The sequence below is a fragment of the Danio rerio genome, chromosome 2 (genome assembly GCF_049306965.1).
Source record: "Danio rerio strain Tuebingen ecotype United States chromosome 2, GRCz12tu, whole genome shotgun sequence".
Lineage (NCBI taxonomy): Eukaryota > Metazoa > Chordata > Actinopteri > Cypriniformes > Danionidae > Danio > Danio rerio.
The window spans coordinates 10,951,972-10,979,907 of record NC_133177.1 but is presented as its reverse complement, the minus strand read 5'-3'; the positions used below and the strand labels follow the sequence as shown (position 1 = coordinate 10,979,907).

The window sequence follows — 27,936 nt, the reverse complement described above, 5'->3', positions numbered from 1 at the left end:
TAAAAAAGAAGATATTTTGAGGAAAGCTAGAAACCAATAACCATTGACATCTATAGTAGGAAAACCAAATACTATGTAAGTCAAAGGTTACTGCTTTCTTCAAAATATATAATTTTTTGGTGTTTAGCAGAAGAAATAAATTCGCGAAGTGAGAATTTATAATGACAAAATTACAATTTTTGGGGCAGATTTTTAATACTATAACTGCACATACAAATGAATTATTGCATATGTATTTAAATAAACTGAAGAATTTAGTTTTATTTTGCTAAAAACAAATCAGATTTGCCCAAGGTTATGAGTTAATTATGAAGTAATAATGTTGCAAATTATGTTCTGTTTCTTGCACAGACTAATCCTTTTTCAAGGGTTCACAGTTCACCCAAAAATGAAAAATGCCTAATATTTTATTGTTTTTAAAACCTTTAAAGAATGCTGGAATAAATAGACTTCCATAGTAGGCAAAAGACACAGCAAATGTTAATAGGTGCCAACAGTCAGCATTTTTCAAAATACCTTATTTTGTGTTTAACAGAAGAAAGAATCTCAAATAGGTTTTGAACAAGTTAAGGGTGAGTAAGTGACGGCAGATGTTTTTGGTAGGCACCAACTATCCCTTTAATATATTCATAGTAATTAATGGTAACCAGTAACTTGAATTATAATAATCAACAAAGATTACATTTATTAACATCAAATTTTCATTAAAAAAAAGCATCTCTGTAAACTCATTTATAGAAATAATTACTTACATCTTCTGACATATTGCTTCTGCTGATTCTGTTGTGTGTGTCATTCATGTCCTGCATGTGATTTAGGTGTTAGAGAGTGAAGATCAGCTGAAGATCAGTCTGATGGAGTGTGACCGAGAGAGAGAAGAGCTGGAGAGGAAGTGTACAGCGCTGGAGAGCGAGAAGGAAAATCTACTGCACAACCTCTGGTAAGAGAGGATTCTGTATACTGATGTGAGTTACAAAGATTATTCATCAATGCTATTTAAAATAAATGTCAGTTTATAAAAAAGATTCTTAATGTGATTGGTTGCCATGTTTTATTTGACAACAACACATGGTTATATCTGCTTCACTGAACACATATGTGTATTGCTGAATAATGTAAGCATTTATGTTTATGTTTTGCTAAATAACACCCTTAGAAATCACCTTTAGTATTAAAGGGTTCCTATTTCACCCCTTTTACAAGATGTAAGATAAGTTTTTGGTGTTTCCAGAGTGTGTCTGTAAAGTTCCATCTCAAAATACCCAGGTAATTTATTATACCCTGCAGAAAATGGCAATTTTAGGGTGAGAGGAAGTTGTAGCTATTTTTGTAGCCTGTGCTTTATTTAAATGCAAATGAGCTGGTGCTCACCGTCCACTGTTCCCATATGCATGTTTGTTTTTCCTGCTGTCACCTCAGATAAACAGCATAGTCAGTGACAAGAGACAGACACTGATGAAGCAGAGATACAGCTTCTGAGTTAAAAAAAAAAACAAAAAACAAGTAAGGTTATTTGAAGTATTTGAGGTGGAGTTTATTCAATCATTCATATTCACATGAGTCTCACAAATGCCGTTACAAAGTTCACAGTACACACACACACAAACACACAAACATACACACATGCGTACATTTAACTTTGCACTGTTTTTGAACTTTTACCTTGGGCCAGGCTCGGATTGGCTAATCGGGAGAATTTCCGGTGGGCCTGCCCGTTTTTTGGCCGCAAGGGCGGGTGTCCCTAGTTGCTTGCACTCTCAGCAGTCGCACTTTTTTCATTTGTTTGTTTATTTAACCATAGCCTCACTATTTTTATTCATTATTTTGCCGCAGCTCCGCTATTTGTCGCAGCCCCATGAGCAAAAGGCAGCCTGCAGGTTAATGATGATGTAACTATCATTCGACCTCAAACAGCGGCACTTTAGTGAATATAAAAATTCAAATAATTAATTTTAATGAATATTACACCTGCTCAATGAAGATCAGATGATTCACTACACTATTAAATCTGACATAACTTGATCAGAAATCTAAGGGGAGAAAAAGATTAAGCCATCTATTGCAGCAGATAACAGAGCAATACTTATTCTTTATCCTAAACGCATCAGCTAGACCAGGGATTCCCAAACTTTTTTTATTATAGGACCCACCTCGGCAAGTAATTCAATCTCAAGACCCAAGGAAAAATGGATAATACAGTATCCAGGAAAAATGGATAACAAAAAATGTATCCATTCAAAGCAGTCAAAAATATATCGTGTGTGGCCATTGGATTTTGCTGTTTGATATGCACAAAATGAGGCTCGAAGTGCTTTTTGTGGGATGCTGGCTGTAACTGTGATCATTTTTTTGTTGAAAAAGATCCTCTTCTTTTTTTAGAAGGGAATATGATAACCCTTTGATCAAGCCCCTTGATTATGATCAAGCCCCGTCACATCGCAGTAAACTCCACTGCTAGTGTATAGTCATAAGAAACTAGCTTTTTGATCGACTACTACAAGCTGGGAAAACGTCAGATAATTATGCCAATGCAATTAACATTATAGCTAAATAGATCTAATATTTACACATTTGCTTGAGAAGGGAATGATGGGGGTAGTTACATTACTATTACTGTTTTCCATAACATCTATGCCCTTCCATAACATTAGGTGACGTTAAAACGAACAGACAGCACTATAGCTATTTATTGATTAGCAATCTGTCAATGTTGGGATGTAAAAAAATATGGGACAACATAAAGCTTCAAATGATAGAATACATAGCAAACATTAGAAAATATTGACAATAAAATAAAAGGTCTAGCCTATTAAAATCAGTGGCCTATCCAGAAATTAAATAAAGCTATAAAATCTCTTAATTGTATTTGCATATTGATTAAAGTTACTATAGTTATTTAATGAAGAGCAGCAAATGAATCTCTAATTGTAACAGAGGTGTTATTGTAATAATGCACAGATCTATAATGAAGCATTCCGCTACTTTAGTAACTGTTTGTGCTCATTTAAGAGAAAATTAGTAGTGTTTAAAATAAAACGGGCAGGACGGAGCAAAAGAAAAGAAAAAAGAAGCACTTTTCCGACGGTCCCTTACTGAGAGCTCTGCTCTGTGCGAGCACTCCCGGCTAAACGCAGATTGCGAGGGCTCAAACGGAGCAGTGCTCATAATGTCGAGTGAAAAAAAAGAAAAAGACAGCTGTGAAACATAACCAGCTTTGTCTTTTTGTAGGAAACACACTTTAGATATTTTTAGGGTAAGAGGTTTTTGAGTTATTGCCATCAATCATACTGGTTTTGATTCACCGCAATGTAAATATAGCTGCAGCTATGTGACATTGTGCGACCCACCTTTGTTCACTGTGCGACTCACAGTTTGAAAACCCCTGAGCTAGACAGTGCCATCGTGGTCTAGTGGTCTGCACGTTGCGTTATGCCGCCACCGACCCGAGTTCAATCCTCAGCTAAGTAAATTAATATATATATTTTTTCATTTTTATTGTTAAGATATATAATACTGTTTGGGTTACTTATGTAAGGGTACATATTTTATTTTTACAAAGGACTGGATATCTATAAAGAATTAATGTTTTCATATTTATGAAAAACATTTGAAGTTCTAAAGCAGCTTTGTCCTTGAAAAAGGCGTGATTCTGTCATTAGAAACTGAATTGGAAATGACGTTATTGTAAAATAGTTAGTCGTGAACTGAGGTGGGCCGGTCTAAGGCTTTAAACTCCAGGGCAGAAAAGGAGTCCCACTCCGGCCCTGCCTTTGGCAAATGTGACAGGCTAAAAGTTAATACACACTTTAATATGGAAATTTATTACATTACTCAGGGCTTGAAATCAACCTTATTTCTTGGTAGCACTGGTGCTCCTAACTTTAAAAATTTAGGCACAGCAGACAAAATTTAGTTGCACCCACCAAAAATGATGAGCATCGTTACTACACGTTTTATATTAACAGATTCTATTATATATTAACACTCTAATCACAACTAACAAATAAACAAAAACTTGCAAGCGCTCACCGGCTTTACAGTGAATGGCTTTAGTCATTTTCATAGCGGACTTTAAACACTGGAAGTCTTTTATCCACTCAAAGTGTAAATGCTGGACTGACAATCATTACATGATCACTAATCAGATGTGCCATTATGTGTAACTTTAGGTGGTTTCTAAAACTAAATCTGTCAGTGTTGTTTTCATTCTCTCGTATCTAGACCTTTATAGTTTTGCGGCTGTGGCTCGCTGTCATCAGAACTGAATGATTAACAGCTGATATTAACCAATCCATTCGCGTTCTGTGCACAGCGGGCCAATAAGAAGAGCTTGAATCGGGTCCAAGCATTGCAGGCTTGGTTTACTGCAGCAAGTTGTCATGTCAACTGTTTCAATCCATTCCTGAGCGCTGCGATTGGTGTTTTCAGGTGCAAAGATGCTTAAGGCGTGAATGCCTCCTAACTCCGCGCATGTGGTGAACATTTTGCTATGAAAACTGGTTGCATGACATCAATTTTATGCACTCGCACAAATGCTCCCAAATTTTGTGGTCGCATAGATAAAATTTCAGGCGCATATACAACCAAAACGGTTGCAATTTCGAGCCTTGTTATTGTACAAAATAAACCTGATTTAATGCCCACAAACCGGGACTCCTGTTGTGTGATTGAAGTGTCCTCATTTATAGCTTTACTGACACTGTGCAGCTGTGTTGATTTCAGTGGTGATGAATTACATAGCAATTTTACTGTCTTTTCTTTATTACAAACATGCACTAATTTAAAAATATTTGAAACCTGTAAACACATTCTTGAGGTGCAGCTGATTGCAATGGGAAAAGATATTTTAACCCCAGTTTCTTTACAAATCCTGTCATGTGGACATGTTTATATTGGTTACAACGGAGACATGTCAATACGCGGCTGTCAATGAAATCTGTGGGAGTGTAAAGCTGCACTCCTTTGCCATGTAGCTGTGGGCCTCAAAATTGCTGGGATTCTTGTTTTAACGTTAAAAAATGAAAAAACAAAAAAACAAAATGTGTTTTCTGTCCTTTGATCATATATCCAAAAATATCTAATTTTGTTCAAATTCCTTTTTCTTTGTCAAACTAACAATTAAACCTACTTAAAAAAAATGTACTAGCTTTCTATTATGTTTTTTTCATATTATTCAACCTCCTTTTAGGTGTCAAAATCACTGTTTTCACCATGTCCAACACCCAGAGTTTTAAACTATAACAATGAAAATAACATTTTATAATATTATTTATCTGCTATCTATTAATGTATTTTAATTAAGCACTCGTGAAATAATTTAAATATTTTATAGTTATTAATGTGAGACTATTATCTGTTTATACAAAATATAGCTGTCGCACAGTATCAGTGTCATTTCCACCACAACACTGTAATGTCGCTTTAAAAAGTTTGTGTGACAGATTATTTAGGTGGCTTCTATGAAAATGAATAGTGCCATCTGAGAACATGTTCAACATGGAGGGAATTTAAATTTTTATTAACAACACTTGAAGAAAAATCAGGGTTAATATTGCTTGATAAGGAAATACATTTATTCTACGTCATTTCCAAACATGCTGTACATTCAAAGATGTTTTTAAAAACAAACCAAATTTAGGTAAATAAGTGTATTTTTGTATACAGGAAAGGCTAGCATCAATTCAAAGCTAATCGATGAAGCTATTTTTAATTTTTTCACAATAAACTGTTGAAATGTCATTTCCATCACCACACACATTTATAAAATTATTTTAAAAAGTTCTCATTACACATTAAGAGTGTATTCACAATGTATTAGTTCATGCTTTATTTAATAAACAAATTCAGTTTATTTATTTTCTAATAAACTGTTAACCAAATTAATATTAAATTTTAGAGTGTGACAGGTGTACAATTTAGCATACAGCTAATTTATTTCATTGACAAATGTATGATTATTATATCAATTGTGAAAAGATTGGTTAAACTAGATACAAAAATGATCTTAGACAATGTTTGACTGCCATAATTTATTTGATTTGGAAATAAAAGCTGTATATTGAGATGTGGTGGAATTGACATTTGTTCAGTTCACGATGGAAAGAATGTTTTTCTTCTTATCTAAGCTTGTCCTCTTACAGATCTTAAAACTAGACAAATTGTTCAAACTTATGAGGCTGTTACGTTAATTTTGAACAAGTTTTTTTTCTTGACTTCACAAGGCTAAACTTGCCCATAGTTAAAGAATGGCCCACATACCAACATGACTGGACACACTATACCTACACACAGTTTTGTCCCTTTAATTATTACAAACATTTAAAAAGAGTTTTGGCTCTGTATTTTATTAGTAATGAAGTATGAGTGACCCCTGCTGGTGTATGTTGTGTTGTCCACTTTTAATTTTAAGATTTCGTCCTTCCTTTCATTAATTAAAGCCTTCTCATGAGCAAGAAAAAATTATTTGTTGCATACACAGATTCTGGACATTATTTAAAACTTGACATTTTCAAATATGAGACTGGATCATCATCAAATATTGTTTGAAATGCTTCTTATTAAGCAAACATGCCTAATGACCTCTGCTATGATTAAATTCACAATATTGTAAAACTAAACAAAAGTAGTTTTTAATGTTTTATAAATTTTGTTTTTATTAAAAACTGTACAAATATGACAGTATATGAACAGTTTATTATATTTATAGTAATATAATTTTAATAATCACTGTAAATTGTTGTTTTCTTAGCAATGTTGAAAATATTTTCTTTGATTCTTTTATGAATAAAAAATTCAAAGGACTGCATTCATTTTAAAAAACAGGTAATTTGCAACTATATAAATGTTTGTTTATATTTTAATAAAAAATTAAACAATATAATTAAGATTACACTTATGTTGATGCATATGAGAAAATATATACACTGCAAAAAAGAAGACGTCATTTACTCTTTCCCGCTGTAAAACTATTTTTAAAATGGTTAAGTATTATAAATGTTTTTCAGATAATATATTTAGATTTATTTTGTTCCCTACTGTCATCAATAATTCCAAAATAATGATGCATTGTTATAATTTATTAATAAAAAGAATCACACATGATATAACATTTACTCAATATATCAAACTATATTTACAAAACCTGCTTAATTTATCTGAAAACAGCGAGCAGATTTTCCTTTAATGGGACTGTCTATAAATGTTCATCACTACACCAGCTTATTAACTTCCACGCTGTTTGTAAAAGGTAAACTAATGTCGCTTTTTCTGTTCTCTGGTCAGTGAGCTGAAAGAGGCTGTCAGTCGCTCTGAGTCTCTCTCCACTGAGCGTGTGCAGATGCAGTCTCAGCTCCAGCAGTTCTCAGATCAAATAAAACAGCTGCAGAAGGAGCTGGCGGAGAAGGAGGCTCAGCTGCAGGACATGGCAGGCCTGAGGAGGGAGAATGAAGACCTGCGGCTGCTCACAGCCTGTCAGGAGCAGAGAGTCGCTCAAGCCCACAGAGAGAGAGAGCAGGACCGAGCCGAGCTGACCAGCCTGGAGTCTGTCCTGGACTTGCTACATCTGAGAGAGGTGCTGCAGTTTGATTCTTTTAGATACACTTGTGCTGCTGTTCTGCTGCCTGCATTATATATTGAATATTATTACACAGCTGTCTAAGGGTGCTTTCACACTTACACTTTTGTTTCGGAACGTATCTCGTTTGCCCAGTTAGCGCGGTTCGTTTGGCATATGTGAACAGGGCAATCGCGCTCTGTTCCGCGCCAAAGTAATCGCTCCGAAATCGCTTGAATGAGGTGGTCTTGGCTCGATTGAAACGAACCCTGGAGCGGTTCGATTGCAGTGAAAAAGCGATCCGATCCGAGCGGGGTTATATCACAGTGTTTTATGGATATGTAATAGGCTTATGGCTATATGAAGAGAGAATTATGAGTAGGGTGGCAAGTTTCGCGAGTCTCCGGATGCCCGCAAATGAGTGATGGTCTCCCGGTAATCTCGCGTCTCCCTCCCGGTCCTCAAATAGGCATCGTCGCGCACACTTCTCACCCCTCCCCACCGCGTCTCTCCTCAGACAAGTCGCGCGTGCGCACCCTGTCAATCACCACCAAACCACCACCTCTCCTGACAGTTGAGCGGGACGCTGCAAAATAAACCCTGACACTCTGACCAATGTGAGGAGAGTTTACTCACACGTGACTTGTTTTAGCTCTTTTGGTCCGATTAGAAACTTTGCAGTGTGAAAGCAAACCGCACCAAGAGCAAAGAGCAACAATGTAACATTTGTAATCTCTGTTTCGGAACAACTGAATCGATTCACCGGTGTGAAAGCACCCTAAAATAGACAATTCTGATGGGTCAGCTGTGACGTTCCAATGTGTGTTATGTTAAGGATAAAGAATATCCTGGAGGTTGTTATCACGGGGCTGTTGTATAAGATTGAAGGTTAATTCTGTTGGAAAATACATCCTGTATGTACTTTATTACACTTGCCACAAAACGTAAAAATCAAACACAAAACATTGCTCAGAGCCATGATAGATTATTCTCTAACTAAATGCAAAGCTGACACAAACAAAAACAGCTGATGGATTATACACTAACTTGTGCAAATTTTCAGTCATATAATGGCGTCAAAAACATGAAGCTGACAGAAGCGAAACTGGCTGGATGAAGCATATAATAACCTATGGTTTAGTCATTCCATCAAAAGAAGGCAGCAAACAGTCAAAAACACGAAGCTGACAAAAGCAAAACTAGCTGGATAAAGTATATAATAACCTATGGTTTAGTCATTCAGTCACAAGATGGCTCCAAACAGTCAAAACCCCTTGAGATGATAGACAAACAGACATCCAAGTATGTGGATATAATGGCTTGTTTCCACTGACTAGTACAGTATGGTTTGGGTCAGTACTGGTCACCTTTATCAGGCTTGCGTTTCCATTACCAAGGGTACCCTTTTGGTGGGTGTGGTGTACAACAGAAAGTTTCAGTCGATGTAATTTTCGAGAAAATGTCTACAGTAAAGCTGTACGGGTCGCTTGCATATCACATGAGAAGCACTTCTCGCAAAACAGGTGCTTTATACACATAACACTAACTTTTCTGTGAACATGATTTGATTACAACTGCAGATCAATAACATCTGCAATTATATAAAATAAATAAATGCAACATCTATGAACTCATACAGCCCCTTACAGTCTCCGATGTGTTACCATCTACAGAAGAACTACACACAGTAGACATTTAGGTTCAAAAACAACACAAAATATAGCCCACAGTCAGTGCAAACCTCTCATCTGTGACCAGCAGCACATGTAGCCTCTGTTAGTAATTCCATTATTCTGAGTTCAAAATAATCCAAAAGACTATGATAACAGTTAAACATGGCAGTTTGTTCACTTTATTTTTTCAGCAAACGTGCTCCTTTTTCCGGCTTCTCCTTTGTTTTCTCGCGCTTCACTCTCAAGTTTGTCGGTTTCTGACAGGATCAGGTTTCAAAAGCACGTCAATAATCAACCGCATGTTATTATCATCAGCTCAAGAAGTTTGTTATTTTAGATATAGACGCGGGGCAAGTGCAAGCAAGAAAGCTAAACCGCTCGCGCATCAGACTGGCTCGTAAAAAAGGGGCACAGGGTAAATCTGCTATTCTTTTTGGCATTGTGGCTATTCATCAAGATGACAACGCAGTTTGTTTGAGCCCGGGTCAACCATGGCTCATTATTATATGTATATATAATTACGCTGTAATCTCTCGGCTGTGTATTTTAAACATGGCGACTCTTGTTTTCATTCTGGCATGTTGGGTAAGCGAATGACAAATCTCTGTAAACAAATAGCATTCATCTGCGCATCTAGCTCTGCCTTTTGGTACCCTTTCTCGTGTTTGGTACCCTTTCGAAAGGGTGTCGAAAAAGTGGTACGGTACGGTTTGCCTTTTGATAGTGGAAACGGCCATAAAAGCTCAGTGGAAACAGACCATAAGTTTATGGATTTTAACTTATTTACATAAGCTCAAGTTGATTCAAAGTTTCTGGATGAGCCTGTGTGTTTTTTAGTGGTTGCTATTTCAGAATAACATACCTTGGTACGTTTCATCTGACTAAATAAAATCAAGTGTTTCAGACAGCTGTGTAATAATCCTACATAACAACAGCTGATAAGCATCAGCTCATCCGGGAAATGAATCACTGTCAGTGAATACATTCACACCTATATACTTACATTTATATGTGTCTGCTTGAGAACTCAGGCTCAGAACAATGTTCTTGTCAAATTTTACGTTTTGTGGCAAGTAGCCATGTAATAAGCAGGATAAAGTACATCCAGGACAGTTGTTTTTGTAGAATAAAGCTGCTGTCACACTAGAGTTTGAGAATGTGAAGTTCTGTTGTACGGCGCTGGAAAAAGGGGCAGGCTAAAACAAGATCATGTGACACAGATAAAACAAATGATTTCTCCTTATTTGAAATCTCTGTAGAAGGGTCACATTTTGATTAAATCGCAGGTCAGAGTTCACCAAACAGACTTTCTAACACTGAAACATGCGAAACTTGTCGCACCAGATTATGTTTTCGGTCTGCCACATTTGCATGCATATAAATGGAAATCAATCATACTCGCACTATGCTATCCGAAACATGCACAGGCCCGTTTCCCGGATCGTTTGAGAAGTGTGAGTGTTCTGAATCGTGCTCAGGCATGGTTCACTTGGCTGGCCCTGGCCCGGTTGGAAGAGTTGTGCTTTGGCGCGGTATGCTTGTTTTGTGATTCCAAAAGGCGCCTGAGCCAGAAACTGAAAGTGAGACATGACTTTTAAGGGACTGTTTCTTATGTTTTTTTAAAGCATTCTTACAGTTCAATGAACACAAACTGCCGTAGTTTATCAAAGACGCAAACCCCTCTCTGCACCACAGCTGCACCTTCAGCTAACCTCCTCATTTCTGCAGCACGAGGGCTTTATAATTGTTTATGAGCGTCAAAAGTGGCTGATCTGTTCGGCAAAATATTTAACTGCGCATCATCGATGATGTAAGAGTGCCCAGGCCCGAATTTAATGTGAGTGCGGGCCGTCGGGAGGACGGGAGGGGGGACAAGCGTGCTCATCCCCCCGCTTCAAGGCAACTGTACATAGTGTGGGTACGCCCTAAGGCCCTTTAGTCTTATATAACAGACCAGTTTTGTGATAACAACCTCCTGGATATATTTGTTCCCTAACTTAGTTGTGTGTGATATTAAAGAAAAATGCAATATGCAATCGCATATTAATAATAAAAAAATAGCAATGAATAATTTGATATGCGATACAATATTTAAAATGTTATAGCCTAGTAGTTGACAATTAGGCAGTCAAATGTTTTTTTGTAAAACTCCTTTTAGAATTTTTTTTTTTTTTTATCAATTATAACTTTACGAACTTGATTAATTCTTTCACTGTTTATAAACAATTTAATAGCAATGTGCGCTAGCAACATCACACAGCAAGAAGGTCGAGGGCTCAGTTAGCATTTCTGTGTGGAGTTTGCATGTTCTCCCCGTGTTCATGTGGGTTTCCTCCGGGTGCATGTGTGTGATTGAGTGTGAATGGGTGTTTGCCAGTGATGGGTTGCAACTGGGAGGGCATCCGCTGCATAAAAAACATATGCTGGATAAGTTGGCACCTTGTCGGTTCATTCCGCTGTGGTGATTATTGTGATTATTTTGCTAGCGCACATTCATTTTCTTTTCGGCTTAGTCCCTTTATTAATCAGGAGTCGCTCCTGATTAATAAAGGGACTAAGCCGAAAAGAAAATGAATGTGCGCTAGCAAAATAATCACAATGCTATTTTGGAATGACTGTTGTTTCAGAATCGAGAGGGTGTGCTGTGTGTGAACCCTTGTTTGCTGCCTGCACTTTCTTACACAAACACCACTGAATCTCTCAGACACAAACCTGGTGAGCATTTAATTAATCTAACTTAGACTGACACTTCCACTTTTCTGCTTTACTGGACAAAACATTACTTGAACCTGTTGCCCTGTTCACATACAGTAGGTGAGCGCTATCAGAAGCTTCTGGCGGTTCTTCAGATGGTTGAGAAGGAGAAGAGCCGTCAGGTCAGCGCTGCTCAGAGCCTGCAGGAGAGACTGAGCAGAGCCCAGGAAGAGATCTCCTCTCTGCAGAACTCCATCACTGAGAGAGCTTCTCACTACCATCAGCTCCACAACCAGCTCCTGGAAAAGGCTACACAGGCCACTGCCTTGGAGAAAGAGGTGAGCGTCCCATCACTGCAATGTTTCCTGCTCAATGGCATTTGAATTTTGGCTGCCAAGAAAAAACATCTGTTTGTCAAGTAAGAATTTGCATTTAGGGCTCCAAGTTAATCAAGAACTATTATGCTAAGATGTGTGTTGAATACTTATAGAAACATGTAAGACTTGCATAGCTGCATCAAAGTAGAAAAACGCGAACGTACAGAAAATAAAAGGCAGTTTGCATTGTATCATAATTACATGTGAATGCATATGATTGTTTTGCATGATTATTATTGTTAACAATATTATTTATGGTCAAATTGCAATTTTAGCTAAAAATAAATGCAAAAAGTGTCATTTATAGTACTAAATGAACTACAAATCTACTAAAATGTATAAATAATATTTAGACATATAAAATTGTAATAATAATAATATTAAAGTTGTTACTATCATTATTATTGCAGAAACTGCAATAATACAGTGTAGGGCTGCATGATATTGGAAAAAACTGATATTGCAATATCTTATTTTTCTGTGATAAATTTTGCGATATGATACAGTTTCACAAGATAGTTGAATAGCTTTATTTGACATTTTTAGGCGACCCAGTGGCGCAGTAGGTAGTAGAAGGTCCCTGGTTCGAACCTCGGCTCGGCTCAGTTGGTGTTTCTGTGTGGAGTTTGCATGTTAACCCTGCGTTCGCGTGGGTTTCCTCCGGGTGCTCCGGTTTCCCCTACAGTCCAAAAACATGCGGTACAGGTGAATTGGGTAGGCTAAATTGACTGGAGTGTATGAGTGTATGTGTGGATATTTCCCAGAGATGGGTTGCGGCTGGAAGGGCATACGCTGCGTAATGGCGACCCTGGATTAGTAAAGGGACTAAGCCAAAAAGAAAATGAATGAAAGACGGTTTTTACATTATTCAGGTACAGAAATTGAATTATCACAATGCAAAACAATGTTTTTCTTTGTCTCATTTCAATCTTAATATCTAAAAAAAAATCTTAAATCAAGTAAAAATATTGTTTTAAAAAAATCAGATAAAATAAGGCAAAATGAAGAGTTTTTCTTTAAAACAAGCAAAATTATCTGCCAGTGGAGTAAGTTAAACAGAAGTGTGAAATAATGCATGCCAACACATATCATTGATTCAGAATGTACATTTAATAATGTTAAAGTATGTTGATTATGTATTAATTAAGTTATAAACCTTACCATTTTGTTGGAGTGCAGTTAGTGCACTATTCTGTGCTTCTGGATGGTTTTAAGATTACAATGTAACCTGCTTTTTCACATAATATTTATATTATTTGCTAATTAATGACCTTATGGGGAACTCTGAATCTGCGTCACATTTCAGAGTCTGCTACTGTCCACTGGAGGTTGCATTACAGTCACGGACACATGCTTTGAGAGCCTTCATGACTGAATGAATGAAATACTGGGTTTCCAAAAAGGCAACCCAGGGTGCTAAAATATAATTGACTGAAGTGGCATTGGGCGGGTTTAAAAACAAAACCAAAGACAGACATTCCGGCACATAACGCACATTATCAAAGCAGAATATCTGACTTCAGTATTGTTTTTCAGATAAACAAGAACATGTTTCTTAAATATCTGCAAACATATTATGGTGTTTTATGCTTTAGAAGAGTCAAAAACTGGCATACAGCACCTTTAAATAATCTTGTTTTTACTTTGAAATGTAGATATTTGGACCAGAAAAAAAAAAAACTTTTTTTTTGCATAAATCAAACCAATTCTGTATAAATACAATAATTAAATACAATTCTGTAGCTCTTGGTCAACTATAATCCAGACTTAATATTGCATATCTTTGCGATGTGACTATTGCACATGCACACATTGCGATATCGATGCTGAAACGATATATTGTGCAGCCCTAATACAGTGCATGCAGAAAGTATTCATAGCGCTTCACTTTTCCATATTTGTTTGTTACAGCCTTATTCCAAAATGGATTAAATTCATTTGTTTCCTCAAAATTCTACATACAACACCCCATAATGACAATGTGCAATAGATATTTTGAAATTGTTGCAAATTTTTAAAAAATAAATACATTTATAACCTGAAAAATCACATGTACATAAGTATTCACAGCCTTTGCTCAATACTTTGTTGAGGGCATCTTTACCAGCAATTAAGTTTTTTTGAATATGATGCCACAAGCTTTTTACACCTGTCTTCGGGAATTTTTGCCTAATCCTCTTTGCAGTATGTCTCAAGCTCCATCAGGTTGGATGGGAAGCGACGGTGTACAGCCATTTTTAGATCTCTACAGAGAAGTTCAATAGGATTTAGGTCTGGACTCTGGCTAGGCCACTCAAGGACATTCACTGAGTTGTTGTAGAGCCACTCCATTGATATTTTGGTGGTGTGCTTTGAGTCATTGTCCTGCTGGAAGATAAACCGTCGTCCCAGTTTAAGGTCAAGAGCACTCTGAAGCAGGTTTTCATTCTGAACATTGCTGCATTCATCTTTCCCTCTATCCTGACTAGTCTGCCTGTTACTGTTGCTAAAAATCATTCACACAGCATGATACTGCCATCACCCTTCACTGTAGGGATGGTATTAGCTTGGTGATGAGGGAAGCCTGGTTTTCTCCAAACGTAACGCCGGGCATTCACTCCAAACAGTTCAATTTTAGTCTCATCAGACCAGAGAGTTTTGTTTCTTATGGTCTGAGAGTCCTTCAGATGCCTTTTGGCAAATTCCAGGCAGGGCGTGGCTTCTTTCTGGCCACTCTTGGCCTGATTAGTTGATCGCTGCACAGATGATTGTCCTTCTGTAAGGTTCTCCTCTCTCCACAAAAGAATGCTGGAGCTTAGACAGAGTGACCATTGGGTTATTAATCACCTCCCTAACTAAGGCCCCGGTTACACTAGTGCGTTTTAGTTTTAAAATGGAGTTTTAGATCAAAAACGATCCGCATCCTTTCTAGCATTTCAACTAGCGTTTCTGAACACATATCCGTCCACACCACACGACCAAAAACGTATATCACGTGACCATTCACGCTCTCTGGGCATGCGCGTTCTAGTATAAACAGGAAGTATGCGTCTCGCTCGGCATATGGTTATTGTTTGTCAACAGACGCACAACAGTTTTTCCTCTCTCCACAGAAGAATGCTGGAGCTCAGACAGAGTGACCTTTGGGTTATTGATCACTTCCCTGACCAAGGCTTTTCTTCCCTGATCACTCAGTTTAGATGGCCGGCCAGCTCTAGAAACAGTCCTGGTGGTTCCAAACATCTTCTATCTATGGATGAAGGAGGCCACTGTGCTCATTTCAGAGCAGCAGAAATGTTTCTGTAACCTTCCCCAGCCTTGTGCCTCGAGACAATCCTGTCTCGGAGGTCTACAGACAATAGCCCCTTTCACACATACAGACCTTTCCGGAAAATTACCGGCAATTTTCGGGAAAGGTTGTATGTGTGAATAGGCCCTTTTCGAAAATACCGGTAAATTTGTTCTGGCTATTTTCCAGAAAGAGAAGTTGTAACATTACCGGTAATTTTCCAGAATGCTGCGCTGTGTGAATGCAGAAGGAAGATTGCCGGAAAGAGCACGTGCACGTCTAGAACGTGCTGACGTGAGACGTCTCCTTTAGCCAATCACAACAGTCAGACACATTCACGTCCGCGCGGTTTGTGAGAAAAACCTTTGAATATTTTCCCAGACGCGTTTAGTTGCTAGAAGTTACTCAGATAACGTTTATATGTTCTTCTTAATGCCAACTGTGTAAATAATCATCGATTAGATGCTTATGATAAGCCGCTGTTGGTTTACCTTCAAGCTTTGCTTGTGGCTGTGAGCGCCTGCACACGCACATATTATGAACATCTCGACATGCGAAAGTGATGCTCCATATGTTTTCATCGAAGTTGTTCACAATACTGATCATCCACAGAGTTTGTGATGTAGTCAAATGTTTACAAATACAAGCGCAGCCGTTTAAAGCTCATTTGTGGTGAATGATGTCACAATTTACCGGTATTTTGGAATGAATGTGTGAACGGTCTTTTCTGGAAAAATTCCGTAACGTCCTCGCCTGTGTGAACATCGCTTTTTTGAAAATACCGGTAAAGTCTACCGGAAATTTTCCAGATATTTACCGGTATCACTGTGTGAAAGGGGCTAAATCCTTTGTCTTCATGCTTTGTTTGTGCACTGTCAACCCTGGGACCTTATATAGACAGGTGTTTGCCTTTTTAAATCATGTCCAATCAACTGAATTCACGACTGGTCAACTCCAATTAAGCTGCTGAAACATCTCAAGAATGATTAGTGGAAACAGAATGTACCTGAGCTCAATTTAGAGCTCTTCACGTCAAAAGCTGTGAATACTTCTATACATGTGATTTTTTTTTCTTTTTTTTTTTTATATAAATTTGAAACAATTTAAAAATACATATATTTTTTACATTGTCATTATGGGGTATTGTGTGTAGAATTTTGAGGAAATAAATGAATTTATTAAATTTTGCAATAAAGCTGTAAGATAAAATAATTTGGAAAAAGTGAAGCGCTATGAATACTTTCCGGATGCACTGCATGTCAATAATATAGTAATGTGACATAATGTTTGCCTTTTAATTCAATTCGATCATGTAATAAATGTTTTAGTCAATAATTTTCACCATAGAATATAATCATATTTGAATATAATATTTGCTATTTAAATATTTTATTGCATATAGAACATTTAAATTCACATACAATAATTGTGCTGTAGGTTTTATGCTAAAACAGCCTTTAAATAGTTACATATTAATTAAATAGGAATAAATTAAATGTATGTACTTGCATCTGCTACTTTTAAAATTGAAAAATATGCTCAGTCCCTTTATTAATCCGGGGTTTCCACAGCGGAATGACCCGCCAACTTATCCAGCACATGTTTTACACAGCGGATGCCCTTCCAGCTGCAACCCATCTCTGGGAAACATCCATACACACTCATTCACACTCATACACTACGGTCAATTTAAGCCTACCCAATTCACTTGTACCGCATGTTTTTTGGACTGTGGGGGAAACCAAAGCACCCGGAGGAAACCCAGGCAAACGCAGGGTAGAACATGCAAACTCCACACAGAAACGCCAAGTGATCCAGCTGAGGCTCGAACCAGCCTACTGCAACACTGCCAAAAATAAATCAATGTATGCATAAATAAATACATAACATTTATTTTTGGTTTAGGATTGTCATTTACATTTACTGTACTAAATGAACAAAATACGTACACATTATATGGACATAACACAATTGCTAAAACTTTATAATGTTGAATTATATTTAAAACAAATCTATATATTGGTATTATCAGAGAAATTGCAGTAGTGTGTCAGTGATACAGTAATGTGATATGATCTTTGCCTGTTACTTCAATTTGATCATGTAATAAATGTTTTAAATAAATAATCTCTATCATAGAATGGAACATCAATATTTTAGTATTTTATTGTATTTAATGTAATAGAACATTTCTATAATAATGCTAAAAGCTTTATGCTAATAACCAGACATATTTAAATACTTAAATATTAATTAAATATGAGCAAATTAATTTGAGTATCTTAATTTTTTATGAAAAGAAATGTATATTTTTATTTTAAAACATACAATAAATTCATCAAAGGTGTCAATATTTTTTCTGCATATAAAAATGCAACATTTCTTTTGCACAATTCTATTTCACATTATAAGTTTTTACTATATTTTAGCTGCATTAAAATAAATGCAATGAGCTAAGGTGAGCTAAGGAGATTAATTAAAAACTTTTTTTAAAATACCTCCCGACCATACCTTTGATTGTTTGTGTACCTTTCAAGTATTTCACTACAGTTGCCCTTTGTTTTAAACATGGCAGAAGTATATTAATTAACCAGAAGTTGTGTTTATTAGCTGAAAAAGAAGAATTTGCGTGTAGCCGTCCTAGAGAAACAGCTGCAGGAGAAGAGCTCTGCTTATTCACAGGCTGTAATGAAAACAGGGCAACTTGAACAAGACCTTCTGGTAACACACAATATCACACTTAAGACATTTCAAAATCAAACTACAGATTTATCCAGCTCTCTGTATCTGAATGATACTGTTCTCTCGGTTTAATCAGGAGAAGACCAGCAGCATTCAGCACTATCAGTCAGTCTTGAACAAGAAACAGAGGGAATATCAGCAGACTGTTGACAAAGTCAAGTTGGCGCAGTCACACAAATGCAAAGAAATGGAGGACGAAAGAGAGGTGGTACGTGTGCATTAATTAATTATATTAATTATATAAAATATTATATTATATGCCTATGCTTACAGTACTTATTCATTGTTGCTCTTATAGTTGTGTAAATTGCTTCCTTGTCCTCATTTGTAAGTCGCTTTGGAAAAAAGCGTCTGCTAAATGACTAAATGTAAATGTATATTGCACTCAAAATGTTCTCAAAATCCAGTGAAAGTAATGAAAAAGTGTGTGCGTGTGTGTGTTTCAGTTGCAGTTGTCTCTGGCTCAGAAACAGACAGAAATCGAGGAGCTTGAACAAAACTTGACTGATGTTCACCGAGAGAAGCAGGAGGCACAGCAGAGAGCAACCCTTCTGCAGAGCTTTATAGATCGGCTCACTGAGGTCAGATCACATTCTTCATATAAAAACATCCATATAGAGATCTTCAAAATTTAGAGACGATAGGATTTTTCCCCATTTAAACCTAAAGATTTCAGGATTTCAAACAATTTTAAGGGCCAAAATTCTAAAAATTTCAGTTAAACCACACACTGAACTGAACTAAACTGAACGTCAACTCTGAAAACTGAACTGACACAGTTTCGATTTGCTAAAACTTTTATGTTAAGCTGCTTTGACACAATCTATATCGTAAAAGCGCTTTAGAAAATAAAGATTAATTAAATTGAATTGAATACACCTTGTGCAATGTGGCGGCAGGTGTGATGCAAGTTTTTTTTTTTTTTATAAAATCAGCCTGACATGGGTAGGATTTTCATGTCCTGCGCCACATTGTTTAAATTAAGTTATAGGCAGAGGTGGGTAGAATATTCAAAATTAATACTCAAGTAAAAGTACAAATACTTGCTGAATATTTTACTCAAGTAAAAGTAACAATCGTAAAAGTTACTCGAGGTAGAGTAAAAAAGTATTTGATGAAAAAATTACTCAAGTAAATAGTTACTAATTACTTTTCATTATATACAGCTGAAGTCAAAATAATTCGCCCTCCTGTGAATTTTTTTTTCCCAAATTATGTTTACCAGAGCAAGAAATTCTTCACAGTATTTCCTATAATATTATTTTCTTTTGGTAAAAGTCTTACTTGTTTTATATCGACTTAAACAATAGTAGTTTTTAATGTTTTTAAAACCATATTTAAGGTGCCTAATTACCCTAACTTACCGAATTAACCTAGTTAAGCTTTTAATGTCACTTTAAGCGACATACTAGTATCTTGAAAAGATCTAGTCAAATATTATGTGCTCTCATTATGGCATAACATAAAAGAAAACAGTTGTTAAATATTATAATATTATATTAAATGTAGAAATGTGTTGATAAAATCTTTTTGTTAAACAGAAATTGGGGAGAATATACAGGGGGGCTAATAATTCTGACTTTATATATATATGAAGTCATACATCAAGTCATTTACACACTAATAACCATTACGAATATAACACTTTTTTTAACATAAAAATAGTGTTTAAATGTTTTATATAACAGGTAATCAGTTATTCCATTATACAGCAGTTTCTTTAGTTGACCCATAGTTATCAGTAACAAGGTTCAAATTTGGATAATATTGATGCTTACCAGTAGGACGTGTTTTTTTTATTTTTTAGGATAGAGCTGTAAATCATGTGTATGTTGCAATGTCGGTTCGATTTACAGCAAGGATTGCATTATCAAACTATTCTTGTTGACATCGTGGAGTGAAAACATAGACTGAACTTGAGGCCACGGGTGACCTGGTCTGATAAACTTCCTACACAGACAGCGTGGCCATCCTTCTTTAAACTGCAGATTGCCATGGCGTGACCGCAGTATAAACCCACACGTCTTTCTCGACTTCAGCCATCACTCCAACATAGGCAGGCGCATAACAGAAAGCGGGAGACGCGTCTTTACAGCAACCTCTCGCGACACAGCCTCTCCATTGCGGCACCTTGCAATAATTGCAAACGAGTCATATGAATCATTTTTATTATCATTTGATGGTAACGGAGGACTGCCACCAAATGTAGTGAAGTAGGAGTAAGGATTTTTCTCTAATAATTTACTTGAATAAGAATAAAAGTACACAGCTTTAAATGTACTCAGAAAGTGTTTGTTACCCAACAATTTTACTCAAGTAAATGTAATGAAGTAAGTGTAATTTGTTACTACCCATCTCTGGTTATAGGGAAAGTTCACCCAAAAATAAGAATTCTGTCATAATTTCGTTCTTCTGTTAAACACAAAAAAGATATTTAGAAGAAAACAGAAAACCTGTAACCATTGACTTCTATAGTGTTTGTTTTACCTACTATGGATGTCAATGGATGCAGATATTCAGACTTCTTCTAAATATCTTTTTTAGTGTTCAGTAGAAAAGCTGTCCCCAACAGGGGGGTCCCGGCCCACAAGGGGGCCTCAGCAAGCTCCATGCGGGGTCGCATCATATTTTAAAAGTTTTTTAGCAGTGGACAATTAGTAGGATAATCATTTTTTCTTAGTTCGTTTTATCCCTTGGCTGACCAAAAAATGAAAAAATCTGTCATTTGTCCTCCACAAAAACAACCGAGTCTGACTGATTTAGCTTCAGTAGCTAATAATAATGACCCAAGGACCCGCAGGACCAGCAATACTGGAAATGCAACACGAAATGCAAGAAATCGCAAGATAGTTACCTGAACTAGGGTTTTATTTCTTTTTCACGAAGCAAAGTGTCCCTGACCCAGCCAAAGTGCATTTTTTTGTCATCCTTACTGCATCCTTACTTGTCATCCTTACTGGAGGGGGGCCTTACAATATTTTCTGGGGGAAAAGGGGTTCTCAACCAAAAAAAGGTTTGGAGCCACTGCTGTAGAAGAAAGAAACTCTTAAAGCTTTATAATGAGTTGAGGGTGGATAAATAGTGAGTCAATTTTCATTTTGATGTGAACTATGGCTTTAAGGCGCATTGGTGACAGGTTGCTATTTTAAGGCAACTTAAATAGGCCGCAACATTGATCAACTAAAGGCTGGTCTAAAGTTTTTGGTTATTTAAAGAGAGCGGAAATGATAGGTAGGTCCAAAACACTCAAACACAGTGCTTATTACACACATAAGGATACACAGCAGCACACAAATATCTTTAAATATAAAAAATTAAAGGATTAAATTGTAAAAGATTGTTATTGTCTACATAAAACTGCTACCTCCTTCCACCTTTTCCTCATTTCAGTGGGCTCTGATAGAATTCAGCTTGTTCTGTAGATGGTCTGCTCACTTCAACTTGGCACATGAGCAGATCTGTTTCCTCGCTATTGAAGAGTTTAGTTTTTTTTTTTTTACAAAGTTCCACATGTAGATAACATTGAACAAATGTGTTTGCTTACATTATAGATCCTTCTTGGGCTATTTTCCGATTTCAGATTATATTTACTTTAGAAAAAGATGATCACATCATATTCCAATGTAATTTACAAGAGGTTAAATTTTAGTGTTTTCACTAATTTCATACTTTTGGAATCTGAAAGACATGAAGTTTGTGTAGAGCTGCTGAATCTGTCTCTCTTCTTTGGACAGGATTTTGAAGCAAAATCTAAATGCAGCGAAGAAACACTTAGAAATGTGGAAGAACAAGCTGCTGACTCTGCTTCAAAGGTGAGACTGACTTGCTTCTTTTCCTCTGTGTTATGATGATAATAGCAGGGTGTTTGTTTTTACACTGCTTTTTCTAAAGTTGTGGGTCTTGACTTTTAATACCCCAAATTTGTCCAATTTTAATTTAATTTGTCCAAACACAGCTCCTAAAAGAATGTACTTTCTTATGAAGAAAAAGTACATGCATTTGAGGGTGAAGCAGAAGAGTATGCAAGCTTTGGGACCTACTATTTGTGCCCAGCCAAGTGCTTTAGCAGATGATTAGCTTTCTGTTCTTATTTTTATCAGACAAATCTTATAATCAAGAGATTCATTTCTTTATAGTAGGTTTAGGTAAATCACGATGGTCATTTCTATGTTGATCCTTATAGTTGAGGAGCCTGCAGTCTGAACTGTCTTCCTGCAAAGAGGAGCTGAGTGTTTATCTTCAACAGATGGAGGAGATTAAGAAACATCATGAGAAACAGCTGGAGGTGAAGAGCAGTGAGGTCAGTCACTTCCTCTTCCTGTCCTCCTGGTCGAACATTATTTGAATGACACTAAATGACCCCTGATGTTGATTTGGTTATCGGTTTATCAGCTGTCACAGCTGCAGGAAGAGCTGAGGAGGAAATGTGAGGCTTATCAGAGCTCCAGTGAGGAGAACCTGCAGCTACAGCACTCCATCCAGAATCAGCACTGCATGCTGGAGGAGAGCACGTCACGCATCACACAGCTGGAGGAGAGTCAGAGTCTGCTGCAGAGCCAGGTACACACATGCCAGGGGGAATAAACGTGTTGATCAGGCCTCAGAGTGTTGTGGAAAGCGAATTAAACAACTTTTTTTGGAAATAGGTTCATTTTACAACTCCCCTTACGTTAAACAGTTGTGTTTTACCGTTTTTTTAATCCTTTCAGCTGATCTCTTGATTGGAGCACTTTTAACTTAGCATAAATCAGAATAGTCCCTCTGTTGCGTATTCGATATAAATCGGATTATTCCCCGGCCATAGCATTCTAGAAAATAGTAGCTTTTCATATTATATGTTTTAAAAAGCATAAAAATATAATAACCCCAAAAGTATAAATAATTTCGGGCTTGACTATATGCTTACAGATATTTGAGAAACATGCTAAGTGAACATTCAGTACATCAATTTGAAAAGCAATGCTAAAGTCAGTTATTCTCCTTTAAAAAAGTATGATTGATGTCTGTCATCTGTTTTGGTCTGTATAACCCACCCACTGCCAGTTTACCCATTTATATTTCAGCACCTTAGCTTGCCTTACAGCAAAACACAGTATATTACATTTCAGTCATGAAGGCTGTTTTAAAAGATGCAGGCATGGTTGAAAATGTGACCTCCAAGGTCCAAAATGTAACGCATATTTAGTTATAAACATGCCCATGAGGTATTTTTGTATTAGGAAATTATTAAATATTACACATTTAAACATAAGCTGAGCATCTTACATTGATCATCAAGCACACCAACCTTGCACCTGTTGGTGTTGTCAATCTGGCAACCTGTGTTTGCTTGGGGTTTTTTCCCCCGGCCATATCAGTCTAGAAAATAGCAGCTTTTCATATTATGTGTTTTAGTACACTATGTAACTACAATTGAATTCAGTTCAATTCATCTTTATTTTCTGTAGCGCTTTTTCACAATGTAGATTGTGTCAAAGCAGCTTAACATGGATGAAGTTCCAGTAATTTAATTACTTGATGTATTTAGCCCACCTGTCCTCCACTGCGATTAGTTAGAAAATAGATAGAAAGTGTAGAAAGCATTGCGTTTTACTTACAAATAAACAAACAAACAAACAAATTCCACAAAGGCAAGGCAATAACAGGCTTTGGTCTAATTTTTGTTCATTCATTTTAAATAGTTTCTGCATTTGTGCTGGGTGGTGCAGTGGGTAATGCTGTCACCTCACAGCAAGAAGGTCACCAATTCGAGCCTCGCCTGGGTTAGTTGGCATTTCTGTGTGGAGTTTGTGTGTTCTCCCCATCTTCACATGAGCTGCGTCCCAAATCGCATACTTATGCACTATTCTACGCCATTTTGTAGTATAAATAGTGTAAGTAGTGCGTTCACACTGAAAACTCTAAAAACATTAAGTGCACTTTAATTACCCGGATGATGCACTCATTCAGCCGCTAAAATGAAGTGTGTAATGATGGACACTTCACGCACTCAACGACCGCAGGTTTGCTTATGTAGCGGAAGGGGCAAAGCTATCGGACGCACATGTTGGATAACTTTATTTATTTTGGATGGTGAAAGCAAAATTCTCCTACGAGAGTGATTATAGCGCCTCCCGATGGTAAATGCGGCAATACTCACGGCAGTATTATTTGATAATTCGGTCGTTTATTTCACTGATTTGGCAACCGTCAAACGTCATCAGGGAAACGGTTTGAATTTCCGCTTAGTAAAAAAACATTAGTGTGCCATTTGGAACAACACTACGTACATATACTATCCTGTTGAGTGTGTAAGTGCATAAGTAGATGCACTATAGTTGAATTGGGTAAGCTAAATTGTCGGTAGTGTATGTGAGTATGTCCTGGTCCTCCTGGTTGAGGGTTGGGCTAACGACCCACCTTGTAAAAATTAGATGTTACTTGGTGCGGCTAAATATTAACTTTGATATAAATGGCCGAGTGAGTAAGTGAGTGAGTGAGTAAGTAAATAAGTATTTGTGAATGTATGCAATGATTATTTTTCACAGTCTTCATAATTTTTTTCTCGTTGTCACCTTGCATTGTCATTTGAAAAAGGTGCTCTTTTTGATATTATATGCACAACAAATTTAGGTCAAACATTTACATTGAGGTCACAACAACATTTGAGTCAAATTCTTATGCCTTCTATTTAACAAACACTTAGGCCTAGACTTATATCCCGACCATCAGTGCCAGGCTCTGTTTACTGTGTGAAAGATTAAACTATAATATTACAAATCATACATTAATCATACAATTAACATCCAAAAAAAAAACATTTTTGCTTTTGTTTTCATTATCTCGAATAGTGTTTTGTAATGTCACCCTTCTTAATATCAGATCAATGAATAATGCATTCATTGTGAGAAGTTATGTATAGCTGTGCTTAAGGGTTGTTTTTTTCCAACACAAAACAGGCTTCTTTTACAAAACAGTTTGTACTGAACCTCTAATAGAATAATTGAACCATGAAGTCATGAAGTTATTATATTTAACCATATGATATATTTGTCAATTACAAATGTGTGCAAATTACTACAACAAATGAAGTACACAAAAACCCCCATTCCAGGCCTGGAAAAGATTTGGAAAAACAGAAAAACGTTTTGGAAAAGTCATGGAAATTAGTTTAACAATTATCTGTAAACTTGTATATAGGTTAGTTGTCTTTACTTCTTTTCTGTCTTCAGCCAATTATATGGTCTTTCATTATGAATGCTGTGTAAGTATGCATTCATTCATTCATTTTCCTTGGCTTAGTCTCAATTTCAGAGGTGGTACAGAGGAAAAGAAGCGCCATGTGTAGGCATTATCTAAAAAAATCTTACAATAGATATAAAAAGTTTATTCAAACTAAATAAACTGTTGTGTGTTTTATGATATTGTGACAATACAGAAACTTTCTGTACTGCCCCTATTTTGTGTTTACTTCCTTTGTCACTGCCTTTTATAATGAGTTCATCCCCATTGGATACTACAACCAATTACGATGATGTGAAATTATATAAAAGGGTTTTTTTTTTCTTCTGGAAGAGAGAGTTCTGACCTCCAGTGTGGGAGTGGTGTTTGCGTCACCAAGTTGCGTTGCGGGTGTGGCTCTGCCTGGGTCTGAGGAAGCTGAGGAAGAGATGCGGCGATGCTCAAGTTTTCACTGACTTGTCCTTTATAGCCACCGTAACAACAAGTTTCCTGGTAATTGCTGACGAGTGCCAGTCTTATGTTACCTTCGTGTTGAAAAATTACCGGTGCGATGTGTTAGGACACCTCCGAAAACGGCTGCCTGTTCATCATTTCTATCCGTTCTGCCAAGTCACCTGCCAGCCAGTGAACTGCTGACGTGTAACCTCCTGACGTCACCACTGCAAGCCTCTTGGGTCAGTTTCACTCATACACTTACATACATACATTCTCCACCCAACCTCCCTTTCTTTTCATTTAATTAGTTATTTGAGAAATTTGAAAAGTTTTGTTTATTTATTTCTTGGTGTATTTGTTGTTGTTTTTTGAGAGGAATCTTGTTTTGGGTTACTTAAAATGATTGTAGGATATTGACTATATAAATATTTATTTTTGGTATTGTTGTTACTTGTAGTTGTATTTGCCATTTAAATTAATTCATTAAATCTTTCTAAGTGGAATTCGATTTTCTTGTTCTTATTTCGTATGGTTCTATGTTACTGTATGTAACGGAGGGTCTTGTATTGTATAAGTTTTGTTTTCGCTATCCTGGGTAATTAATTATAGTTAGATTTATTTGTGGCAAGGTTTAAAACTTGTCTGGCACCCGAAATCATGCATAAAATTTGTTAATATATGTAGGTTATATTATAATATATTTTATTTTTTTTTTTGCCCGAGGGTGACTGCGTTAGTGGGAGATACTACCAGACGCACCGCCCCGACAGCGCCTTCCGTGGTTCAGTGGTAGATATCTCGCCTGCCATGCGGGAGGCCCGGGTTCGAATCTAACCTAAGAGTTATTAATTATTATTTTTTTTTGTGTGTGTGACCACCGTTACAGAAATGGCACCCGAACAGGGACATGAACACTTTAAGGGACATGAACACTTTAAGGGACATGAACACTTTAAGGGACATTGAACACTTTAAGGGACTTGAATAATTGAAACTTTCATTGATTGACTTGAATAACTGAAAATTTCTTTGACTGACTGACTGACCTGAATTACTGGACAGGGTTTTGTTTGTGAATGTTTAATAGTTTAAAATTGTTTTTTTCTTGCTGAATGTGAGAACTATTGACAAAAATCATCAAATAACAGAAATTGTGTAAAAAAAAAAAAAAAAAAAAACTTCTCATGTATGTGGTTTTTGGTATAATGATTTGAGTTTATTGTGAAAATTTGCTTGAGCAACCTGTGTAAGCTGAATTTATTTTTTGTATCAAAGTGTGTGGGAACTTGAACTAGAAAATGTGATCGTCATCTGTCTGGTATTTTTGTACATGCATTTGAAAGGTTTCACTTACATTGATAGTATGGACATGATGTAATTGATTGCAGAGAACAGTTTCTTTGTGAGTATTTTTTGTTTTATTGGGTTTTTTTATTTATTTATTTTTTTTTCTGCTGTCCCAAACACACACAAATCCTAATCACACCCACAACCAACACAAGTCATGGCCCAGTTCTTTTCCCATTCAACGTCAACATATGTTGATATTGATGCACCTGATGCCCCAACAATTTCCACGCCAGTGTGGTCGCCTCCAGTGCAAACTCAAACACTTTCTGGACTTCCACCTCATGACCAAATTATGCATAATATTTCACCGGTCCACAGTTTCCCAAGCCATGCAACTCCAGTACAGACACTTCCTACTGCTCTGGGAGGCCATATTCTAATGCAACCTCTTTCTTTGTCCCAGGAACATGTTAGCATGCAACTGTGCACGTCTGCAGATGTTTCATCACCTTCTACAATGGAACAGCATGATCTGCCTGGGAACCTTCCAACCCCTAGGAGAGAAATTCAGCAGGTCAGTTCTTATGTGCAAGGTAATTTGGACAATCTGATGGTAACAATGAAAAAACAAGAGAAATGTTTGCATGAACTTACTCAAAAGCTGAAAACTTCATCATCCCAGCA

At 36.7% G+C, this 27,936-nt stretch overlaps 1 protein-coding gene across 4 annotated transcripts in view; it reads left to right on the top strand.

Annotated features, from left to right (window-relative positions):
• The window catches only part of ccdc18 (coiled-coil domain containing 18), a 96,348-nt gene that overhangs the window by 8,132 nt on the left and 60,280 nt on the right, over window positions 1-27,936 (top strand). For all 4 annotated transcript variants that reach the window (NM_001365136.1, XM_073919498.1, XM_068224595.2 and 1 more), the window contains exons 8-17: window positions 819-940; window positions 7,282-7,570; window positions 11,853-11,940; window positions 12,037-12,257; window positions 18,175-18,285; window positions 18,383-18,514; window positions 18,753-18,887; window positions 22,041-22,118; window positions 22,490-22,606; window positions 22,699-22,866. In NM_001365136.1, the coding sequence (NP_001352065.1) occupies window positions 819-940; window positions 7,282-7,570; window positions 11,853-11,940; window positions 12,037-12,257; window positions 18,175-18,285; window positions 18,383-18,514; window positions 18,753-18,887; window positions 22,041-22,118; window positions 22,490-22,606; window positions 22,699-22,866 (1,461 nt within the window). The remainder of the gene's footprint in view (window positions 1-818; window positions 941-7,281; window positions 7,571-11,852; window positions 11,941-12,036; window positions 12,258-18,174; window positions 18,286-18,382; window positions 18,515-18,752; window positions 18,888-22,040; window positions 22,119-22,489; window positions 22,607-22,698; window positions 22,867-27,936) is intronic.